Source organism: Sceloporus occidentalis, unplaced genomic scaffold, assembly GCF_023333645.1.
Source record: "Sceloporus occidentalis isolate IW3139 unplaced genomic scaffold, rSceOcc1.0.p SCAF_6, whole genome shotgun sequence".
Lineage (NCBI taxonomy): Eukaryota > Metazoa > Chordata > Lepidosauria > Squamata > Phrynosomatidae > Sceloporus > Sceloporus occidentalis.
In genome coordinates, this window is record NW_028316986.1 from 126104641 (window position 1) to 126128856 (window position 24216).

Genomic DNA, 24216 nt, shown 5'->3' on the forward strand with positions numbered 1-24216 from the left:
ATCTAGCAATAAAGTTTTAGGATAACTAAAATTAGCAAAGTTTATGCTTAGATAGGTTAGAAATATAATGAGAAAATCTGAAGAGGCCCTGTCTCTAATTAAAGTTACTGATAGACCAGAATTTAGAAGCTTTCCCTCTGATCAAGGGCCCAGTGCTCCCTTCCAGCCATTTTCAGATTGGCTAAGAGGAAAGCAGTGGGCTACACTGAACAAGTACTGTAGCTGCATATTGCTACTACACATGGTGGGTCTTTTGCACTCTGACTTTAGCCCTGGCATAAGCATAGGAACAAGGAAGGTCTCTTACGAAAGTCAGGAGCCTGAGCATCCTGGATAATTTTAGATTTCATTCATGGCTGCCATACTTTGAACCTATCTTGAGATTATGTGACTTGTTGAAAAAGAGGACAATGGTTGGTAAAGTGATAGGCAGTAGGAAAAAACAAAGATCGTATCACAGGTGGATCAATTCAATCAAAGAAGCCATGACTGTGAGTTTGCAAGACCTGAGCAGGGCAGGGATCTTAGAGGGATTTCATTCACAGGATCACCATAAATTGAAGTCAACTTGGTAGTGAATAACATTAATAAATGAGTTATTTTCCAGATCTCATTTGGACAGACAGAAGAGGGCAAACTGTAATGAGATTATATGTTATTCATAATGCCATGTCTAAGGAATTTTGCTAATTGATGTAAATAGCTGTCTTAAACAGTACAATCAAACCAGTTACCTAGTGAAGCTGAACCTACTTGTGATTGCCCCACCTGGTCCCCTGCATACACTTTACTGATCCAAATACAAGAGATGCAAACAAAATATGTATAAATAAGATGATAATACCAGAGGTAGCGTCAGGGCATACAACCACCAATAAATGTCCTGGACCTTTGTGAAACAGAAAAAATAGTGACCACATTCGAATAAGGTCTAGCCTTTTATCTGTGTCAGTGCTTCTACAGATGTCGTTTCTGCCACTGCAATTATTTGTAAATCTGTGTGGATGCTGCCCTTCTTCAGAAATTTTAATTAACTATTATTTCAACTTACTGGAATCTGCTTGATCGAAAAGCGTTAAGGAAACAAGAAATACAGTGGACCCTTGTTATACAATGGGGTTTGGTTCCAAGATCCCCCATGTATAACTAAATCAGTGTATGCTCAAGTCCCATTAAATATAATGACATAGCAAAATGGCGTCCCTTATAAAAATGGAAAATCAAGGTTTGATATTTGAAATTTATACTTTTTTGAACATTTTCAAACCGCGGATGCTTGAATTGGTGTATAAGAAGGGCCAACTGTATATAGGATAAAAGAATGGATGAAGATAATGAAGGATAAAGGAAAAATAAAGGAGAAATTGCAAAGTCTAAAATTAATCTGGTTTAATTGTATTCATTTGGAACAATGGACAAAAAACTAGAATAGGAAAATTATAGAATTTAGAGAATATACAAAATTTGAACAAATAATTAGGCAAAGAGGCAAATTAAATTTTGAAAGGTGTTACAAGTGAAATATACAAATTATTATCACAACATAATGAGAAAGAAGAATATCTTAGGACAATATGGAAGGATGACTTAGCACAAATAATAAATGTTTATGAATGGGGAAAATTTTGGAATCAATGTCATTTAAAAAAAATCTGTATGGATAAAAGAGAATTATTATAAATTAATTTGGAGATGGTATTTAACAACAGTAAAGTTAAACAATATAAATAAGAATTATTCAATGATATGTTGGAGGGGTTGCCATGAAATTGGTACTTATATTCATATGAGGTGGGGCTGCAGATCTGTAAACAAGTTTTGGCAATTAGTATTTAAAGAGATAAAAGAGATAACAGAAATTGAGTTAGACATTTGCCCAAAGACAGTATATATATATATATATGTGTGTGTGTGTGTGTGATAAGATCAACTGCATCTAGGCTATGAAGGATTTAATTACAAATCTATTAACAGGAGCAAGATTAATTATAGCAAAAAAGTGAAAAGATCAGAAAGATCTGCAAATACAAGATTGGTATAAAGAGATATGGCAAATGGCAATTAATGACAAGTTAACAAGTGGAATTAAGGTAAAAAAAAGGAATGATGAAAAGAAATGATTTTGAAGCAATATGGAAAATATTTGTACAAAAGGTTTTAGTAAAAGAGGAAGGCGTTTTACCTCCACAGGAAGAGTTACAATTTTGGCAGGTGGAATCTGCTTGATCGAAACAGACTAAAAATATTGTTTTTATGTGGATTTTTTTATGTAGGAGAAGGAGCACTTGTAGGCCATTGTTTCCTCTAACAAGGAGAGTGCAACATTACATAGATTGTATGCATGTGAATTAATTTTTTACATTGATAATTGAAATGAAAATGACTCAGTTTATATTCTTAAAACACATTTTATGGGGACTAGGCACAATGAACATAGTGGGATACCTCTACTATATCCAAAGCTTGGAGGTGCTTTTGTGGAGGGAGGAGTATGTTCTTGTTAAAAAATGTAGCTCTAAACATATCTATACCTGAACTGGTAGTTTGTCCATGTCACCCCACCCCAAACACACACACACACACCTTTGAGATGTTTTTGTGTTCAATAAAATTCACTTACCAGAATGAAGAGGCAACTAGTGGCAAGCCATATATGGTCAGGGATAGTAGAAAATACTGACAAAATCAAGCAACCAAACACAAGGAGAAAACTGAAAAACAAAAGATTATAAAAAATTGTGAGGACATTGGGGGGAAAAGTATAACTTGAAATATATGAAACTACTAGTAATATGCATCAGTTCTACTTCCACTTAAGCATGATATTAAGGCTACAATAAGTATAGAATTTTATTCATTTAAGTAAATATAACTTATTCAGACATATGATTGCACAGGGAAAACAACAACCCAGTAGCAGTAGCATCTTGAAAAAGCTGCAAGTCAAATTGAGATCAATAAAAATCTATGAGATTCTTATTGTTCAGTAGGAAATGAATTATACACATTGGTTTCAACAATTATTATACAGGGCATATGCTTAGCTAGTGACATTTAATGCTCCAATTTTCTTTTATTGTTGAGTAGTGAGAGCTGCTGAAACAACATATGGAAATAAAAACACAGTATACATATGAGTACAATATGCCTTTGAGAAAACAAAATAATGGAGAAACAAATTTAGAACACTGAAAACATACGTTACACTTGATAGACTGGGGAAAATCAGAAAACAGAATCATTTAATTCTTTTCAAAGGATTTTAAAACAAAAGGAAAAGAAAATCCAGAATATGAAAAACTATTTTATAATTAGTTATGATTTCAGTTCCAAAAGAGAAAACCACACTTTTGAACCAACAGTTTTGTGCTACTATACTCTTTTCACAGAGATAAATAACTTGGCCAATAAGCAGAGTACTGGTCAGAGGTAAGTTATGAACCCCAAATGTCAAATCACTTATTTCACCCCAATACCCAGAAAGAAAGCATAGCAAAATATCCACACTACAGAAGGCAAACAGGTGTAACACAAAGGAACAGATGTACCATACAAACACATGAAAAAACCTCCAAATGGAAAGATAAGCCAAAGAACCAGCTCTCACACACATACCCCTCCAAACAAGGACCATACATCCTGCAAGTGATACCTCTGTATCCTCTACCATACCTTCATTCTTACTCCCAGCATAACTTTCTTTTCTTTCTCTGAAGAGCTAGGCCAAGAGGGCTGCAACCACACATCATTTTTATTTCCTACCACTGGAGGCTGGCACTTTGCTTGTCAACATGGCAACCTTTATGTTAATGCTCTTATTTTAAAACAATAAGAAAAATTAAAATAATCAGAATGGGCAGGAAGTGGGTTTGTCCCACGAGAGGTGTCCATAGGTATCACACTGCAGACCCCAGGCTCAAAGAGACAGTTAAAAACTGAGTAATATTTCTGCAAAAAGAGATTCTCATCATTCACCACAAGTAACACATTTTTATTATTCCTCCTTTACTCCTCATTTTTATACAGTATACATAGCTTTTTAAATAGTTTTTTTACTTTTTCAGATTTGCTTGTTTCAAGTGCTGTTTTGAAACGTGTTTAAGTGTTTTCAGTTTTTTAAAAAGTGTTGTCAGTTAACTGTTTGCATGCAGCACATAATTACTGTTGCAGAATAGGCCAATACAATGGCAGGGGGTTCTTAAAAAAGCTCTCTGCTATGCAGGGCAAAAGCACAAAGTCAAGGCAATTTATTGTGCCAAAATGCAGAAGTAAGAACCTTGATAGACAAAATAGCTTAGAAGAGATCCATTAAGTATTGGGCCAAAATCTTGCTTCCAGAACTGTATGAAATCTGCTACTGGCACCGAGTGTAATCACATAAACTCCCAATGAGTTGTGAAGCATAATATATAGTGTTACCAGCTTTTCAAAATAGCATGACATGCTGGGTTGACAATTGGGAAGCAGATATTAACAAGTTTGTGTTCCACTTAAATATCAAATTAAAGTATTGACTTCATTTAACTTAGCCATGTGTTTTTCTGCAAAATTAACATATTGTTCACATTTATAAATAACACGGTGCTCATATTTCTGTCTTTATGAAGGGCTCACACCCCCAAATACAGGATTTTATTTTTACATTTTGTTTAGTCTATTATGGCCATCTTGTTCTGACAATACATACTGATATACAGATAGACAAACTTTTCAACCTTGAAAGTGAATATCCTTTCTAATAAGGAACACCTGTCGGTCCTTAAGAAACAAACTTTCTTCGCCTCAAATAAGAAACATCCCTTATAAGTAGAGACACCTGGCAACCCTGCTGCAATAGAAGACAGTTACAGTTATTTGAATATAAATTTCTAAATTAAAAACACCCAGTTCAGTTCTGCTTACAGGCAGCATACAAACACCTCCCTCCAACAGGTTTCTCTTACCACCCAATTATTGCCTGCAAATTTTGAAATTAGCAAAGGTGTGTGTGTCAAAGCAGGCTCCCACTGGCATATAAATGATGGTGATAATTAATTAATAAATGATGATAATGATGTGCGTTGAGTAAAGACAAACAGTGCTGGAAGACAAATGTCTTGGAATGAAGTAGATAACTATGCTCACATGTGCACCAGTGGCAAACTGAAGCAAAGGAAACAGGGACATGCTTGTTGGTCTGCTCTTATCCCACCTCCATCCTACAAATTCAGTCAAATCCATGCATCTAGCAACACACTTGCATGGAGAGAGCCACTGTACAGCAGTGGCACCTCTGTAGGCTCATTTCAAAGACCCAGGTAAACATGTGAAGTGTAATACCAGCTGGCATATTTCCTACTCCCCCCCCCTTTAATATACACATTTAATAAAACTGAGTCACATTTAATTTAATTTAATACCAACCACCTGGAAAGATAATTCCTCAAGAATCTTTGCACTGGGATTTAACAAGTACATGCAATTTTCTGTAAATTGGTTTGTTCACTTTACTGTAGGCATATGGGTCAGCAAACCAATCTGTGTTCTTAAAAAACACACTGTACTGTGTAAGTAGGTGATCATGTACACATTTCCCCCTCAGTACTGACATTAGTTCTGTGTAAAACAATGTTGTGTATGAATTAAATCAAATTTAAATATGGAAAACAGGAAGCTACATTGGTAATGCCACATCATTTCCACTGATATGGCAAACAGCAGACTACACAAATAGCAATAGGCCTATTGCAAAGGAAGAGAAACCTAACAAAACTCTTGATAATGGTTGTGTTAATGTATCATGTTAAACAATTGTTTGTGGGACATGCATGAACTACAATGACACGCAGACTCATGTTTCTCCTGTACAATTCTTTCTGCACAGCTAAAAGGAGTTTGGAAAAAACTGCTTCCACTTTTATTTAACTGAAATTACTGCATAGCTTAGGCAGGGAATGGTGGGTAACACTAATGAAGTTGGCTTCAGTTAATTTAATGAGTTTGTTCAGTTAGATGACATGACAAAGCCTACTTAATCAAAACTTTAAATGCTTCCAAACTCCTCCCACACTCCGTAAGGAGAATGCAAGCTACAAGTTTGCGTGATATGGAAAAAGCCAAATTCATTACATGAATCATGTGCAAAGACAAATAATAATGATGTGATTCTTTTTTCAGTTCTTGTATTTTTGCCATCACAGTTTAAAGTTTATCTCTGCAGCTCACAAAAGAGAGAGACTGTGGGCACAATCCAGCATTTTAAAGTCTCACTGATGTCAATGAGATGGTTTCAGCATGTGCTTAACTTTACTAGTACTAGCTAAGTTTGACAAGAAACGAATCCTCTGGAGACTGTTTGTTTTCTCTGTAGGATTTCTTCAAAGCCAAAATTAAAGAAAACAATTCAGAAGCAAATAAACATACTAAAGGTTATTACATTCACAGCTGGCTTGGAACATTTTTAAAAGCCTTAAGCTGATTGCCACAATTTAAGTCACTGGCTTACTTTAAACAGGAAATATAGGAATATCTTCAGTATATCACTGCCAAAGTATCCCAGCATGCTGCAGAAAATACAAAGGTACACTTAAGGACTTACATTGAAGGACATGCACTCAGTTCAGGGAGATAACTTCTTGCCAAATTTTACCTGTATTTTAAGGAATTCGCTTGGAATGATTTTTAATGTAGTTTATTGTTTAATCTCTTTTTATGTATTGTTTATGTTTTTATGATTGGGGGGAGGTTTGGGATATGGGGTTGTTTGTTTGATTGTAATTTTAACTGTATCATGCTTTATCCTTGAACTGTTGGAATTTGCTTTGAATTCTTGTGAAAAAGCAGAATATAAATAAATTGTATTATTATTATTATTATTATTAGTTGGATCTCTCTGCTTGGATGGAGAATGGGACCAGTGACAACCACCTGTCATTCCTGCATAGGGTTGCCATAAGTCAGGACCTCCAAACCGGGACAAATGTAGGACAAATGTAGGGCAACATTTTCAAATGTAGGACACATTTTTATAAAAATGGAGGACGTGCAAAAAATTGAGGGTTTTTTAAAAATGTTAATATAAATGCGTGTTTTTAGGCATGATCAAAATGGAGGACATTTTGGCATTATTCCTAGACAGATGGCAGAAATGTACTTGCCCTCAGGTTCAACTGTACTTCTCAGAAGTGTGTACTTGGTCAAGGGACTGTGGTTTTTCTTCACTGCGCATGAGTTTGTAAAAATCACAGCAAGTTACATTGGCCGTGCCTCAGAGGCTTGTTGATATCAATATCACCATCATCATCATCATCACTATAATTGTCCAGGAAAGGCAGACTTGTTAGCATTCAAAGCGTCATAAATATACAGAAAATGCACTTGCATATATTTAATAATAAAAAATAATGCGAAAAAATAAAAAACAAGGCAGAGGTGTATATATTTAATAATAAAAATTAATGTAACAAAATAAAAAACAAGCAATAATAAAAATAATGAAATAAAATAATCAAACTGTGAGCGTGGTGTAGTGATTTGAGTGTTGGACTATGACTGTGGAGGTCAGGGTTTGAATCCTGGCTCAGCCATGTGATGTAAGCCCAGTGGGTGACCGTGGGCAAGTCACACTCTCTCAGCCACAGAGGATGGCAATGGCAAATCCCCTCAGAAAAAAACTTGCCCAGAAAACCCCATGACAGGGTTGCTGTCTGCAAAGAGGTCTCAGAGTGGGTGATTTCTGCAGGGCAGCCATAGGGTGAATCCACACTGTAGAAACAATGCAGTTTGACACCACTTTAAACTGCCATGGCTGAGTGCTAGGGAATCCTGGCATCTGTAGTTTCTTATGGCACCAGAGAAAAAGAGAAGGCCAAGCAGCCCACAAATCTACAAAATTCCAGAATGCCATAGCACTGAGCCATGGCAAAGTAGTGTCAGGCTGGATGGTTTCTGCAGAGCAGAGGCAGCCATAGGATATAGCTATACCAGTGGTCCCCAGACAGTGCCCTTTAAGGGATTTGAGACTTCAGCTCCCAGAATCCCAGACTGTTGGCTAACATGGCTGAGGCTTCTGGGAGTGAAGTCCAAAAATCTCTTAAAAGGCATAGTTTGGGGACGACCACTGATCTCCACTGTAGGAACAATGCAGTTTGACACCACTTTAAAACTGAGTGCTGGGGGACCCAGAGATTTGCAGTTTTTGTGGTGGCACCAGAGAGAGGAGGCTAAGCAGCCCACAGATCCACAAAATCTCAGAATGCCATATACCACAGTTAAAGCGGCATCAAACTACATTAATTGTTCAGTGTAGATGCAAACTCCCTGCTTGCTGGAGGGAAAAACCCAAACACTCCTGCAACATCTCTGGCAGAATAAGCAAGCTGCCCAGAAGGATGGCAGGGGCTTTGGGGGGCGGGGGGGGGGAGTGATGAGCTAAAAAGGTGGGCTAAAAGCACCTCCCCACTTACTTTTTGACAGCCTCTATAGATCCAGGGATGGGGACTCCGCCTCCTTGCCTCCACTGTACTCATAAAGGACCCCACTGATGTCTAATAGCAGCCCTTTAATGCCCGCCAGGGCTTTTGCCCACTCAGCCATAACCCTGAATGGAAGCAAGAGCTGAGCAGGGCTATGGAGACACATGCTCAGAGCTTCCCTGCGCGCAATGGCCTCTGGGAAATGTAGTCCTCCCTTCACAACCATGGACCAAAAACTCCAGTCCTCCTGAGGAGACTCTGGCCCTAGTGAACTCTGCGACCTAAATAATAATAATAATAATAATAATTTATTTATACCCTGGCTCTCCAATGAGATCAAGGCTGCTTACAACAATATTAAAAACACTAAAATAATAACCACAAAGGAGGACAAGGCAATGCAAAATGAATGCACCACATTCCCAAATAAAAGCTCAAAACACTCCTATAAATAAATAAATAAATAATCATGCTTTTTAGTCAAAAAAATAATGAAATAAAATAAAACAAGCAATAATAAAAATTAATAAAATTAAAAAATTAAAAAGCAATAATAAAAATTAATAAAATAAAGTAAGTAGTTTATATTTTTAAAAATAATTTAAAACCCCCAAAAAACCAAGGCAGACCTAATGGCCACTGACTCAGCTTTCCTCCTCCTCCTCCTCAAGGCTATGGAATCCTGGGAACTGTAGCTCTGTGGACTATTCAGCCTCCTTTTGTCAAGAGAGCTCTGATGCCACAAGAAACTACAATTCCCAGAATCCCATAGCACTGAGCCATGGATGTTTAGGGGGGGGGGTCAAACTATTTCTGCAGCCTTTTGCTACCCCAAAGCCCTTCCTATTTACCAGCAAGGCAAAATCTCTTCCTTCCAAGCCACTGAAAACCAACCCAAGTGGAGGACTGATTGCTTCTTTCCCATTGGTCAGCTTCTGGAGAAATTTGCATATTACAAGTAAAGGTGTTTAGGGCCTCAAAAAACGATCCTGTGATAAAGAATTACAAGAATACTGATGCGGTAGACATTTAAAAGATGAGGCATTTAGACTCCCAGTGAAACATGAACGATTTATGGCCTTTTTTTTTTTCTCACTGTAACCTGGAAAGTAAGGCCTCTTGCAGGGTATATATACCAAGTGGGCTGGCAATAGCTCTGAGTGGCAGGTCTCCTGAAGACCTGTTCTCTAGGCTATCCCAGGCAGGGAGGCGGGGAGGGTGGGACACAGCCACGGGGAGGGGTGGAGCTGCCTCCAGGGCCTCGCTGGGGGGGGGGGAAGTCCTGGGGGTGGGGCCAATCTGGGGCGGGACCATGTGCCCCCGCCCCAAACTGGGAAAGTCCCACCCCCAGGCGGGATATGGCAACCCTATTCCTGCAGTCAAGTGTTCCAGAAGGCATTTGCAATCCTCATCACTGAGGAACACCTGAGGATTTCTTAAAGTTCCCAAGCATCATCTGAAAACCTTTGGTCTTTACCAGGTATGGGAAGGTGTGGCTCTCCAGATGTTCCTGAAGTGCAACCCTTACACGCCTTCCCCCACTAGCTATGATGGCTAGGGTTGATGGGAACTTTAGTCCAAAAGCTTTTGGAAGGCTGCTCATTACCCGCCTCTAGTCAACAATGTGCTTTAAAAACAGCCATTAACATGGGTACTTGATTACCTAAGAAATACCTAAAATGTTAAAATAGCAACTGGTTGAAATTTAGGATCCTGCTATGCCATCGTCTTTTTATTTTCAAAGACAATGCTCTACTGACATTGTGGAAAAAAATAGTTTTGATAATGCAAGCCATGTGGATTAAATTTTCCATCATTTATAGTTTCAGTGTAACTTGTTTATGCAAGTAAAATGAGATATGACAAAGACTATTATAATTTGTTTTAAATGTTTTGACAAAACCGTATAGAACATAACCGTCCCTCCATAGAAGGTGGCTTGTAAATTTGTACTGTAAACATTAATAAGAAATGACTAACTATTTAGCTTTTCCCATGGATAAAACAGCATGACCTTAGGGGCTGAGACCTCATGAATGCACAAAGTAGTCACATACAGAAAGTTTAATATGATAGCTTACTTTAAACATCTGAAGAACAGATTTTCCCCCAATCTGAAAATAAAATTGTGATATTTCTGTCTTTCCTCTTATTAATAAAGCTCTATGGGTGAATTGGTGGAGGCTGAATGGATGAGCTTCCATGAACATTAAGCAGTTCTGTTAGTAATGCCTAAAATGTTTTCATTCAACATTAACTTTTGCATACATTTATTTTCATTTTGTGTATCTGAGAACTTTAACTCAAGTAAATGCACTATGGCTCTTTATGGATCAGAAGCACTGACTGTTACTAGGGTAAGTTTATCTCCCTCAACAGGTTTTCTTTGCCCTCCACACAAGCAAGGCTGGGAAAAACCTCCAGTTAACACAACTAAAAGGGTGTTAGGGAGAGGCAGTAAGTCATGAAAGGTAAAACTGAGCAAGATAGACCTGATCCAGATTGGATTGCATGTTTACTAATTTCTCATTATTGGCTTCTACCTGAAGAACTGCAGTATTGCTTAGGGTTGCCATAAGTCAGGACCTCCAAATTGAGATAAATGTAGGAAAACATTTTCAAATGTAGGACACATCTTTTTAAAATGGAGGATACACGAATTTTTTTTTTAAAAAAAACGTTAATATAAATGTGTGTTTCTTAGGCATGATCAAAATGGAGGGCATTTTGGCATTATTCCTACACAGATGGCAGAAATGTACTTCCCTTTCTGGCCAACCCCCCCCCCCCCCATTCCAAACAGCACTGAACATGGCTTTATTTTAACATGGACTCTTGCATATTTCAGAGGCTTATTGCATAACCAAACTCTTTGGGTTTCACACTGAACATGATTTAACATGGCTATGCATATTGAACATGTCAAGGTGGTTCAACAAGAAGTGGATTTCTTCAGTTTCAGGTGTCTTGCACCAACTATACTTCTCAGAAGTGTTTACTTGGTCAAGGTACAGTGGTACCCCGGGTTACGAAATTAATTCGTTCCGCCGCCGCTTTCGTAACCCGGAAACTTTCGCTAGCCGAAAAGCCCATAGGCGCTAATAGCGAAAGCCGCGATTCCGTGTGAAATCGCGCCGAAAAGCACCAAATTTTTCTTCGTAACCCGAAATAACCTTTGTAACCCGGAAATGTTTTTTTCAATGGATTTTTTTCGTAACCCGGAAATTTCGTAAGGCGGCGCATTCGTATCCCGGGGTACCACTGTACTTTGGTTTTTCTTCACTGCGCATGAGTTTGTAAAAATCACAGCAACTTACATTGGCCATGCCTCAGAAGCTGGCTGATATCATCATCATCATCATCATCATCATCATCATCATCATCATCATCATCATCATTTGTTAAAGCAGACCTTTTAGCATTAAAAGCACCGAAAATACTTAGAAATGCACTTTGGAAAGTCACACTGTCTCACCTTCAGAAAGAGTGAGTGCATGCCTCAGAAACTGGCTGATATCATCATCATCATCACCACTATCTTTGTTAAAACAAAGCAAACCTGTACAAATGGAATGGAACTCCTCCTCCTCCTCCTCCTGCTACTCTTCTTCTTCTTTCTCCTCCTCCTCCTCCTCTTCCTGCTACTCTTCCTCCCTCTTCCTCTTCCTCCTCCTGCTACCTCCTCCTCCTCCCTCCTTCTTCTTCCTGCTACCTCCTCCTCCTCCTGCTACCTCTTCCTCCTCCTCCCCCCTTCTCCTCCTCCTCCCCCCCGCTGGCCTCTGCACCATCGCTGGCCCTGGGCCGGCCCACGTGGGGACTAGAGGAGGAGCTCCTCCTCTGGAGGCTGGCTGGCCAATGGGGGCAGACTGGAGCTCCAACAGCCCGCCCCCTGACAGCAGCCATTGGCCAGCCAGCCCCAGGAGGAGAAACACCTCCTATTTAGCCCTGCGCGTGGCCCTGCAGGCGCGCGCAGGGCTACAGGAAGTTGCTGGCTGGTGCAAAGGCATTGGCGGCGGCAGCAGCAGCGGCCTCGGTAGCAGCGGTGCTCTGTGCGTGCTGTGTAAACACCACACACAACGGCCAATACAGTTGCTGCTGGTGCCAGTGGCGCCAGCGGACCCAGGGCATTCCCGGGTCTAGGAAGAAACTGGGACGGGGTGCCCCCGCCTGGTAAAAAAGTGGGATTGTCCCGCCGGGGGGTGGGGCATGGCAACCCTAGGTACAACCCAAGGGAAATTTGGACTTCAAGTAGTAATCAAAGACACCCTACCCAGCAATGTTATGGCAATGTCCTCCGTGATTTTCTCTAATTTCAGTTTCAAAAACAGTTTTTGGTATGAGATAGTCGGATGTTGCTGCTTAATGATAAAAGTACAAAGCACCACTAGTTATATCCTTGTGTGTAATTCTTTGGATCCCTGTGAAAAAGGGTAAGTATAGGGCCTGAAGCATAAAACTGTATAATTTCCATAAAGGAAAGGAAATGGAATTTAGATTAGATTTCTTTTCCAGAGGAGGAGCTCTGTTAATCTGTTGTAGCAAACAAACAATCACAAGCAAGCAAGCAAATACAGTCTTGTGAAAGTGACAGAATACCAAACATCACCACCAATAAACCACAACAAAAAGATAAAAATACTTGCAACAAACCTAGATTACAAGTCTGTCACCCTATCTATTCAGGCAATATTGTTACAGGATGCCCGTCACAACACCAAGAGTTCATTTGCCTGCCTGTCTTCAGTTGATAGTGTATAACTATTATCTGTTAGCAAAGTGCTTCTCTATTTTGCATAGAATGAAGCAGTAAGTCATCAGGCCTAGCTACTGGCCTGTCAACATCATCAGAAAGTTGTTGAGATTATGAAAGACAATTGCCAATGAGAGTAACCCGTGGGCAAAGCTTTGAGATGCTTTTACACAGAGTTTATAAAATGATGTTTTTAAAGTTTTTTTTTTAATTAAAAAATTAAAAAAAACCTTTTTTTCAAAAATATTTTTAAATTTCATTCTTTAAAAAAGCCTGGGGCCTCTCCTTTCTCCTCCCTCTGATCCTCACCCCACTCACACCATATCTTCAGCATTTTAAAGAGATACAGGCAAATGCCACAGCTTATTTCTGCCAAAATACACGTTTGAGCAGCAGTGGTGTCATACACCCCCCTTAGGGTGTCACCTGGTGCAGTCTGAACCCCCTGAAGGGATGATAATAGAGGAGAAACATGGTCAAAGCGGCGAGCAGATGTAATAATGCGTGCAGCTGAATGCTGGACAGACATTAAAGGACGGAGGTGAGAGAGAGGAAGCCCTGCCAGAAGGAGGTTACAATAATCTAGTCGTGAGACGACCAGAGCGTGGACCAGAGTCTTGGCAGTAGAAGCCAAAAGAAATGGATGGTTTTTAACAATATTGTAGAGGAAGAATCTACAGGCCTTGGCTGTGGCCTGGATCTGGGGGATCCAGGATTCCCAAGCACTGAGCCAGGGCAGTGAAAGTGGTCTCAAACTAGATTTGGACCTTAGTGTGCCTGATGAGAGGGTGCCTTCATATCAGAGATATCCTTTTGCTAATGGAGAGTTCTTGTTTAGAATAAAGCCTATGTTTAAAAGTACTTCTTCTCTTCCACACGCCTTTTGCTTGGTCTCAGTTCTTCACTGGGGGCGGTGGGTGGGGAATTTTAGTCCCTGCAGAGCCAGAGATGCAAAGTAGAAATGCAACCTTAGCAACGTCTAGTGCTGTACAAAGTGGATTCAAATCAATGGGCAGTGACAACTAAGATAGATGGTCTCTGAGCTCCTGTCTAGCTCAGGCAGATGTGTACAATGATTTACTAAATGAAAATGCTAAATTTCTTTAAATCATATTAAGGAAATCTCTTTAAATCATATTTAATATTAAATTACACTGATTGCACTACTGCTTTATGCCATTTGTATTTTTTATAAAAGGCTAAACCTGTCTCTTAGCATGGCTAAACTGCTGTTTTCAACTGATCCCACCCTTCAGTCTACTAGCACTGATACAAGTGTCACATAAAACGTCAGGATTGAGAATCCAAAAAATGAATATAAATCTGTAAAACAAACTTTGCTGGTGTGGTAGAACATAGTTGATGGACCATTAGGTTAAATGAGGCATTATTGTTAATAGAAATAGTATGCTGAAAATTTCTGGAGTCTATCTTTATTCTGATTTTTTATTAATTTAAAATTTTGAGCATATTTTAAAATATGTTTGCAGTGATCTGCTTCAAAAACCATTCACAATGGAATTAAGGTGCAGCAGGTTTTTCATAACTGTTTTTTAAAGGGGAAGAAAGCTAAACAGTCCAGTTTCGTAATTCAAGCCAGAAGAGGTAAGCTGTCTTATTTGTCATATGTGTTCAAGAACTTAAATTCAAATTCAAAACCTATGGGTATGGAGATGATTTGGCAAGTGCAGTGGGAACAGGGTATGGATGGAGAGACTTGTTTTCTGAACAAAAGTACTATACATCAAACATTTTGTTAAAAAAATATAGAAACATACACTACTGTACAAAATCTTTAAAGGCCAATGAAAAATTTAAACTACAGTTGCCCCTCCAAGTCTGTGGACTTGAAAATCCATGGAGGGCAACTGCCATTAACTTCAATGTAGTGTGCACCCATGGCATGCTCCCTGCATGCACACGCCCCATTCAAGCCTATGAGGCTTCAATATGCACGAGTTTTGGAACTCACGGGGGGCGGGGTGGAATGGAACCCCCATGAGTTCGAAGAGTCAACTGTGTTTCCTTCATAATCCTGTTGTTGTAAAATTCCTACTTAAGCGAGTCCCCCCCTCACTAAAAATATTTGTAAATATTTTTATATAATTGAGAACAGTTCATCTTTTTTTTTTTTCTTTCTGGTTGGGAAAACAGTGATCAGTGTTAGCCTAGTGACTGCTAGAACAAACTAAGAATAAATAACATACAAAGTCTGGTGTCTTGGGAAACTGGGACACCATTCATTGCCTCAAGCTCTTCTATGTCCAAAAGAAGGACATCTTCGTTTTCAGAGCATGGTGAGACACCAGCATTTGGATCATCAAACAGGCCAGCCAGATCCAATAATGAGAACAGCAACACAAAGCAACACTACTCTTTTAAGCAGGGATGGGTAAAATGTGGTCCTGAGGTGCATTCAGTCCCAAAACTGTCTTCCCCAGTGCTTGACTCATCCAGACACCCCCATTGCCCCTTTTGGACTGCAAGTGTGGCATTTTACCTTTAAAATAGATCATAGGTCCCTCCCCCCACATTTTTAGCATCTAAAAATTAAAGTTTTTTTTTAAAATGAGAAGTCAAATTCTAGAGACTTCCTGAATTTTTTAGGGGGCACATTTTGGTAATCTGTGCAGCTCCTAGAGGGTAATAATAATTCAAAGAGTTTATTGTAATCCAAACTGTTTCAGACTATTTTGATCTTTCATAAGGGAAATATAAAGTACATATGCCAAGAATCCTGGATTACTAAAATTAAACTCTCTCATGCATGAAGCAGCAATGAGGTTGCAGTGATTTATAAATGTATGAGCAAACCGCCTGAGTTTCATGCACTGGACAGTTTAGGTTTCCCATTTTGGGGGGGGGGGAGAATAAGGGACAAGTAGAAAAGACAGAGAAAGGGTGTTAAGACAAAAAAAGGAGGTTACTGGGATAAGAGGCGGTGGCAATAGTCTGAGAAATAAAATTCTCAAAAATGAATACGACAAAAACCAAATTAGATTTGGCCCAACAAAGGAGACCATCATTAGAAGCGAACCCCAAAACAGACCAAGCATCTGTATTAGAAGAATTAAAGGCAATGTACATGAAAGAGGATATAAAAGCACTCAAAAGAGATATGACTGCTATGAGGAAGGAGATAAAACAAGAAATTCGTCACAAGGTCAGAACTAAAGGAGATAAAGGAAGTATTAGGTAAGGCAACAGAAGATATAAGACAAATGGAGGTGAATATAGAAAAAATTGATGACAAAAGAAATAAAATTAATAAAAAAGTATTAGACAGAGAAAAATCATGAAAAAGATTTAGACGAAAGAGCGTTACAAGATCTGAAACAACATGAAAATTGTATCAAAATTGGAGGATTAAGAGAGAAAGAGAATGAGAATGTACACGAATATTTAACACCATTGCTGGCTGACTATATGAATGCAGACTTAGATCAATTTAAATGGGAAATCAGGAAAATGTTTAGGATTAACTCCAAAATTGCACAACAAAGGAAACTGCCACGGGACGTGGTAATCTACTTTACTAGGAAAAAAACTAGGGATGAAATCATACAACTAAATTACGAACACAAACTAGAGGCAGACAGAGAGGAATTAATTATATATAAAGATATCCCAATTAGAATTTTGAAAAAAAAGAACGGATTACAGACCTTTAATCAATCTACTAAAGAGAAATAACATCAATTATAAATGGGAACGATTAGAGGGAGTGACATTTAGATACAATTCAGAGCTCTTCAGGATTACTTCAGTAATGAAAATGAAAGACTTCATCAAAAAGTACAAGAAGAATTTAGAGACAGAAACAGATACACCGCAAAAAGAAGAAAAAGAATCAGAAGACCATGAGAACACATCTGAACCTGAAGTAGAAGATCCCAGAAAAGAAGAAGAAGAAAAAGACCAGGAGGAAGAAGAAGAATAAAGTACAGAAAGCAAACTTAGAAGAAAAACAGATTAAAAGTAATAGTCTAATAAATTGAAACAATGCAGAAAATAAAAATATTATCTTGGAACGTGAGGGGAATGAATTCTCCTCCAAAACGCAGAAAGATCTTCCAGTATCTGGGCAAATACGGACCAGATATAGTGTGTATTGAAGAAACCCATATAAACGAAAAGGACATTTGATTTTTGAAAAATAAAAAATTGGGTAATGAATTTATATCGGCTAGCTCACAAAGAAAGAGGCGTAGCCATCTATGTGAATGATAAATATAAAGTAAAGACTTTATTTGTTGATAAAGATGGAAGATACAGTCGGCCCTTCTTATACGCGGATTTGCCTTCCACGGATTTGAGCATCCGCGGAAGGCAAACCCGGAAGTTGTCCCCAATGGCGGCGCGCGTGCACGCGCGCCGCCATTGGGGACAAAAGTCCCTGGCTTACCCTCCCCTTTCCTTCCCTCCCTTTCTGCCTCCCTCCTTCCCTCCCTCCCTGCTTCCTCCCTTCCCTCCCTCCCTTTCCCCATTTACCTTGCTCGTCGCCGCCGCCTCCAAGTCGCCGTTACCGGCGGCGGCGGTGGCGGCGAGGAGGCATGGCCCTCGGCCTCTGCGGGAAGGCTGGGCGGCACTGGAGGCCAAAGGGCTTCGTGGCCGCCACCTCCGCAGAAGGGCCGGGTGGCTGCCTAGAGGCCCTTTGGCCTCCAGCGCTGCCCAGCCTTCCCGCGGAGGCCGAGGGCCATGCCTCCTCGCCACCGCCGCCGCCGCCGGTAACGGCGACTTGGAGGCGGCGGCGAGCAAGGTAAGTGGGGAAAGGGAGGGAGGGAAGGGGGGAGGCAGGGAGGGAGGGAGGCAGGAAAGGAGGGAAGGAAAGGGGAGAGTAAGCCAGGGACTTTTGTCCCCAATGGCGGCGCGCGTGCACGCACGCCACCATTGGGGACAATAGGAACTTGAGCATACGCGGATTTTGGTATACGCGGGGGGGGGGGTCCGGAACGGATCCCCCACGTATACCAAGGACCCACTGTATATCGGAGTAGAAGTAAACTTCTTAGAAGATAAATACATGATAGTAGGATTATATGCACCCATAGAGAAAAAGATCCTTTCTTTGTGAAATTGAATAAAGAATTAAGCGTATACAACTATGAAAAAACACTGATAATGGGAGACTGGAATGGGGTGATTTGCCCAGAATTAGACAGAAAATCTGAAAGAAAGATAAAGAAATCACAAGGAAGGTTGCCAAAATCTTTTGAGAGCCCTCCATTATTTTACAGATGAAAACTTGGACATGTACAGCCAAGCAACATCAGAGTATGGTCATGATGGCAAAAGGTATTAATGACTGAGAACAGACAAATTATTAGAGGCAGCTGCAGTTTGCTACTCCTGAATCTATGGGGGCTGCTGCCACCCTGAAGAAATAAAGCAAACTGACACAACTTTAACTGCTATGGCTCAACGCTACGGAATTCTGGGATCTGTAGTTTTGTGAGATATTTAGCCTTCTCTGTCAGGACGCTCTGGTGCCCCACCAAACTACAAATCCCAGAATTCTATAGAATGGAGCCACTCTTTCCAACCTTTTTCTTTCTAAATGTAGCAGTGGCTTCATTTGTCAAAAGAGACTGAGGTAGTCACAGATGGGACACAAAACAGAGGAAGATCATGGGAGTCACCAAAACAGTAGTCCTTGCAGTTATGTAAACTTGACAAAACTAGATATGTGCACTAGTCTAGCTGAATGAAGTGTGGTTTTGGAGTCCTCAGATTTGGCATTCTCAGCATGCTGTTAGCCTTTATAAGGCTACTGTACAAACTGCAGGTGAAGGATTAATAACTGGAGTGAAATGGGGGAAGGCTGGAAATAACAGAATGTGGATGGGACCATTGGGTATGTTTCTCCTTCCAGAATCCATAGCAGTGCCTAATCAAGTTCCTTTCCTTTTTACAGTATTTTTACTAGCACTCTTAAGATGCATCTACACTGTAGAATTAATGCAGTTTGACACCACTTTAAGTATCATAGCTCCATCCTATGGAATCCTGAGATTAGTGGTTTTACAAGCCTTTAGCCTTCTGTGCTAGTATCTCACCAAACTACAAATCCCAGGATTCTGTAGGATGGAGTCATGGCAGTTGAAGTGGTATCAAACTGCATTATTTCTACAGTATAGAGGCATCTGCAGAAGCCCTCAGCCAGCATATTTAATAAAAAGTATGGCTTGGCCATGGAGACCCACTGGATGACCTCAGGCAAGTCACACACTCTCAGCCTCAGAGGATGGCAATGGCAAACCCCTCTGAAGAAATTTGCCAAGAAAACCCCATAATAGGTTCTTCTTAGGGTCACCATAAATCAGAAATGACTTGAAGGCGCACAACAACAACAGCAGCAGCAACAACAACAACAGAAGTCCGCAGCCAGCATAGCCATGTTGGCTGGCAGATTTATAGAATTATACAAAAAAGTGTATTTATTCAAACTCTGAAGTAGCTACCAACTTTAGAGTATCCCACTTCCAATTATCTTGAATAAATGGCATAAGCAGCCAAATCTATTATCCCTAGATGCTTGTTTTTATATATGAGATTAGGCACCCACGGGATTTTATGACAGCAGTACTGCAATTCTTCGAAAGCCGTTTCAGAAAAAAAAAAATACGCAAAGCCTGTGGGCCCTTGGGAATAAGGGTGCTCACAGCATGAAACGCTTTCAGAAGAGGTTAGTGAGACATAGTTTTCTGGTCTGTAACTGGATCACCAGTTTGGGGGCAAATTTATCTACTTTCTGAACAGGCCCAAAGTTACTAAAGGTCAAGTAATGTCTTGACTGGGTTTTAAAACTGGAGCTCAGCATAAAAATGTGAAAGAGCAAACAAAATACGCATTAGAAGACAATAGCCTATTAAGGCAACGTAAACTGTGAAGTGTGTGTGCATTTCCTTTTTTTCCCCCAAATAACTTTCTCTGGGCTCAAATCCTGGCCAGATTTCCATGATGCTACTCACTTAACTGTCTCTGAAGGTGTGAGCCAAGTGTCTTTTCATATTCGAATAGTGAAAACAAAACCAGCTTTCCCCCATGAATTGAATACAAATCCTATCTTAACATAATTCAGATGGAGAAAAAAGCCACCATAACTCCGATTTATACACAAAATCAGAACTTACACAGTACTAACTGAGAGGACTTTGATAATTTTTAATTTACAGGTACCATGTACTGTTATATCAAACAAAGGTCTGAAACATTTTTAGTTTTAACAGTGGAGTAGCCATGAAAAATCACCTTGATTTAGATAGTGCCCTTTGATAGAATAACACATTTTGAGGTTCACACCAAAATATAATTTCAGACTTGAGCTAGCGAAAATGCTCACAATTCCATTACAGACTGTTGCAATCACTATAATGGCTGCTTAAAAATCCATTGTAATTTTAAAATAAATGCCTGAATGTGGAGGGGGGAAAAGCCAGAGCATCCATAAATGACAATTCTCTTGTTGCATTGAAAGGGCAGGATGACATCTCACAAGCTGCAGATTATAGTTCTGCTAACAATAATAGGAATTTTTCTTTCAATGAAATCACTATTCTAAGGATTGGCGGCTTTTTCTTATTCAGCACAACTTTGTTAAGAACATGTCCTGTGGAACTGAATAAGTGAGAAGGACACATGAAACTAGAAGGAAACAGTCTTTTCCATTTTGTGAAGAACTGTTAATAAAATTGTGCTCTCAGAAGTAAAAAATTATTGCTACTCATAGCTAAAACTTCTTCCCCAGTCATTTCTTTTCACACAAAAATCTAAAGTATTTCCGTACTACATTTTCAGTATGTGTTCTTTTAAGCCCTATGTAGATCAAACAGAAATATATTTCTTATAATATCTCAAGGGAAGAATTTTACAGGGTGACTTCAGTGAGGTCCTCTGCTGCTTTTAGTTATAAAATATTGTGTCAACGTATAAATTTAGTTTCAGTCAATTCATGCAATTCAATTCATTATCAATAATAGAACTGAATTTGAGCTCTCTCTGCATAGGTGAAAAGCCCTGTTCCGACCTTGATGTTACTGCTGCCTGACTGCACAACATATGGCAACCTCTGATGAAATACTGCTGGTCTTCCCCATTAAGCCCACTTTGTCCTGGAGTTTGCAAAATTGTGGGAGTCCCCAGTGTTATCCCCAAACCCTGGGGTTAGTGCAGGGTTTTGTGGCATGCGAACACCTGGATCAGGCCCAAAATGGGCTTGCCTGCTGTTCACATGCCAGGCACTACACCATCCCCTTCCCTGTGCTGGAAAGAAGATTGTCTGTTGTGAAGCCACAGCTGCTGCTGGTGTACCTGCAGGAGCTCTGTGGACAGGTCACATGCCATGCCACCACTTTTCTTGAGACTTGGTTCACCCATACAACCAATGAGAAGAGAGGATAGAGCTACCACCATCACATGGTTGGGGCTTCTGGAGACTGCATTCATGGAATTGGGGAGATCCCCTGCCATGTGAGGACTCTCTACCATCTCTTCACATTGGTTGCACAGGCAAGCCCACCTTCAGAAGAACATGTGGCTTACCAGGTGGCCTGCAGGTAAGGCAGTGGTGACTCTGGGGACAGGCCAGCTGTGGCAATGCAGAAAGATGCTGCACCACCACAATGGGTTTAGCCCAGTGTGTGTGGGTGCCATTTTGGCCAATGCAGGGTCAATTCTGGAGCACAGTGCTCCAAAACTGGTTGGTCTTATGGCCAGTGCAGAAAGAGCCATAAAGTTTGTTTTCAGCATTTTTATCCCACTCTTCAGCCAAAGGGGAGGGGGAATGGGGAGGGAGATGCCAGGGCAGCTTGCAAAGACTAATAATTGCCCTAACACATGAGCTTATCACACAGCCTCCAGTGCCCGACTTTCCTCTTCTGAATTTGGCTCAAATTCAGACATTAGGCAGATTTTATCACACAACCTTTTCTCTCAAAACGGCTTCGTGTTGCCTCCAGTGCTGAATTCGGGCCCCGTAAATTGCTTCGGCGGCTATTTTTTCCAATTTGGAAGCTCCCAATTTGGAAAAAAAATGGCTGCTGAGGCAAATTACTTATTTCTGAATTTGAACCAAATTCAGAAGAGGTAAATCAGGCACCAGAGGTGGTGCAATAAGCTCCACAGTCTCTGACCTCCACAGCTTGCCATCTAAATCATATACATGCCTGAGAATAAGGTCCATTGGAGGGTCTCAAGCCCTTTGGGGCTTTGAATATCATCTTCCCCACCTTGAATCAAAATTAGAAGCATACTGGTAGCCAGTACAATTTCTTTAAGACCATGCCATATGTTTTTTATATGGTACTGTTGTCAGGAGTCTTGCTGCTGTTTTGTACTGGTTGCAGTTTCCACATCATCTTCAAGGGGAGCCCCCTTTAGAGCACATTACAGTAGCCTAACTGGGAAGTGAGTACTGGCATAAATACATGCAAGGCACAAGATCCCATTAATCTTAGAAGCTAAGTAGATTCAGCTCTTCTGAATACCAGATGTTATATTTCAGAGTGTCGTGAACCCAAGTCAGAAACTGTCCAAGGGAGCAAGTAGGTGATGTTGAATAGTCAGTTCAGTCCAGGTCAGTCCCAGGTTACCTGAGCAGAATGCAAGGAGAATCACAAGGGTTGTTATTAGCTAGACCAGATGTCCAGCACACAAGGCAACAGAGAGTAAGCAGAGTAGTTCAAACAAGTCAAGGCAAGCCAGGAACACATGAGAGTAGTGCCAACAGATAAGTCAATTGTAAGCACTAAGGCTGAGAGAGAATAGCCAGGATATTCATAAGTATTTCCTTCAAGGTCACCTGTACCTTGTTAGTGCCTAATTCGTTTGGCCTTTGGTATTTAATCTGAGCTGGGCATGGCATCTCTCCCTTCTACATTCATTGAAGGATGGGGGTGTGCTATCTTCTATGTCTGTGGCCTCTGCCAGCTCCATGGTCTCCTGGAAAGCATTATCAACAGATTCCTGGCACTCTGCCTTTTCCTCCTCCTCAACTAGGTCATCCAGGGGGGTGAGTTATGATATCTTAATGCTCTTTGTCAGATTCAGATTCACTGAGGGGGTGAGTTATGACACAGAGGAAGGAACTGGCAAAGCTACCTCTGAGTATTCCTTACTTAAGAAAACCCTATGGAATTCATGGAGTCACCATAATTTGGCAGGCGACTTGAAGGTATGCGTATGCACACACACACACACAACTAGGAAGCACTAAGTAATGATCTGGTTTGGGTCCAACCTATTTGTGGGATAGCCTTCTTCCATACAATCCACCCTGCGCACTCAGGTCCTATGGGAAAAACCTATTGCAGCCAATAAAGACCAGGCTGGCTGTGGTTACCCAGAGGACCTTCTTATCTGCCGCTCCCAAACTATGGAATGGTCTGTCGGAAAATATCTAAAACATTAAAAAAGCTGTCAAGATAGATCTCTTCTGACTGGTCTCCCCTGAATAACTCACTTGGTCACCACTGATATAGACCCCACATAGAATATCTCAGTATACCCATCTCCTTGTTGTTGACTGATTGTTTTAATGATTGGATGCTATTTTTGTTATCATTGTTATATGAGAATTTTTAAGTTGTTATATTGAAGGGAGGAGTATCAGGTTTTATTGTACGATTCTGTTGTAAGCCACCTTGATCCCTTGGGAGAGGCGAGGTAAAAATAAATAAATAAATAAATAAATAAATAAATAATAAAGTTGGGAGAGAACAGCCAAGATGTAAGCAATAGGGCATGGACCTACTGTGATTAAGTTATCCCTACCCAGAAAAGGCTGCAGCGGCAGAGCAGATGAAGAAGTCCCAAGTACTCTCTGCCATGGAGTCCATATGGAATACATTCAAGTTGTGCATCTAGTCCCTCAGGGGCAGTTGGATCCCATTCAGGACACAGGAACAACCAATCCACAGAATTTCCATCTTGTCAGGATTTTGTCTCAGTTCATTGGCCCTTATCACTTCTAGCAGCCATTCCCAGCTGATTCTAATAAAAAGAAGCAATATAGGT

The 24216-nt window shown here is 40.3% G+C and overlaps 1 protein-coding gene across 1 annotated transcript in view; it reads right to left on the minus strand.

Moving 5' to 3' along the window:
• LOC149311380 (potassium voltage-gated channel subfamily KQT member 5-like) overlaps positions 1-24216 on the minus strand; it is a 411580-nt gene that overhangs the window by 90859 nt on the left and 296505 nt on the right. The window contains exon 2 of the mRNA XM_089530917.1: positions 2621-2711. Coding sequence (XP_089387043.1) covers positions 2621-2711 — 91 coding nt within the window. The remainder of the gene's footprint in view (positions 1-2620; positions 2712-24216) is intronic.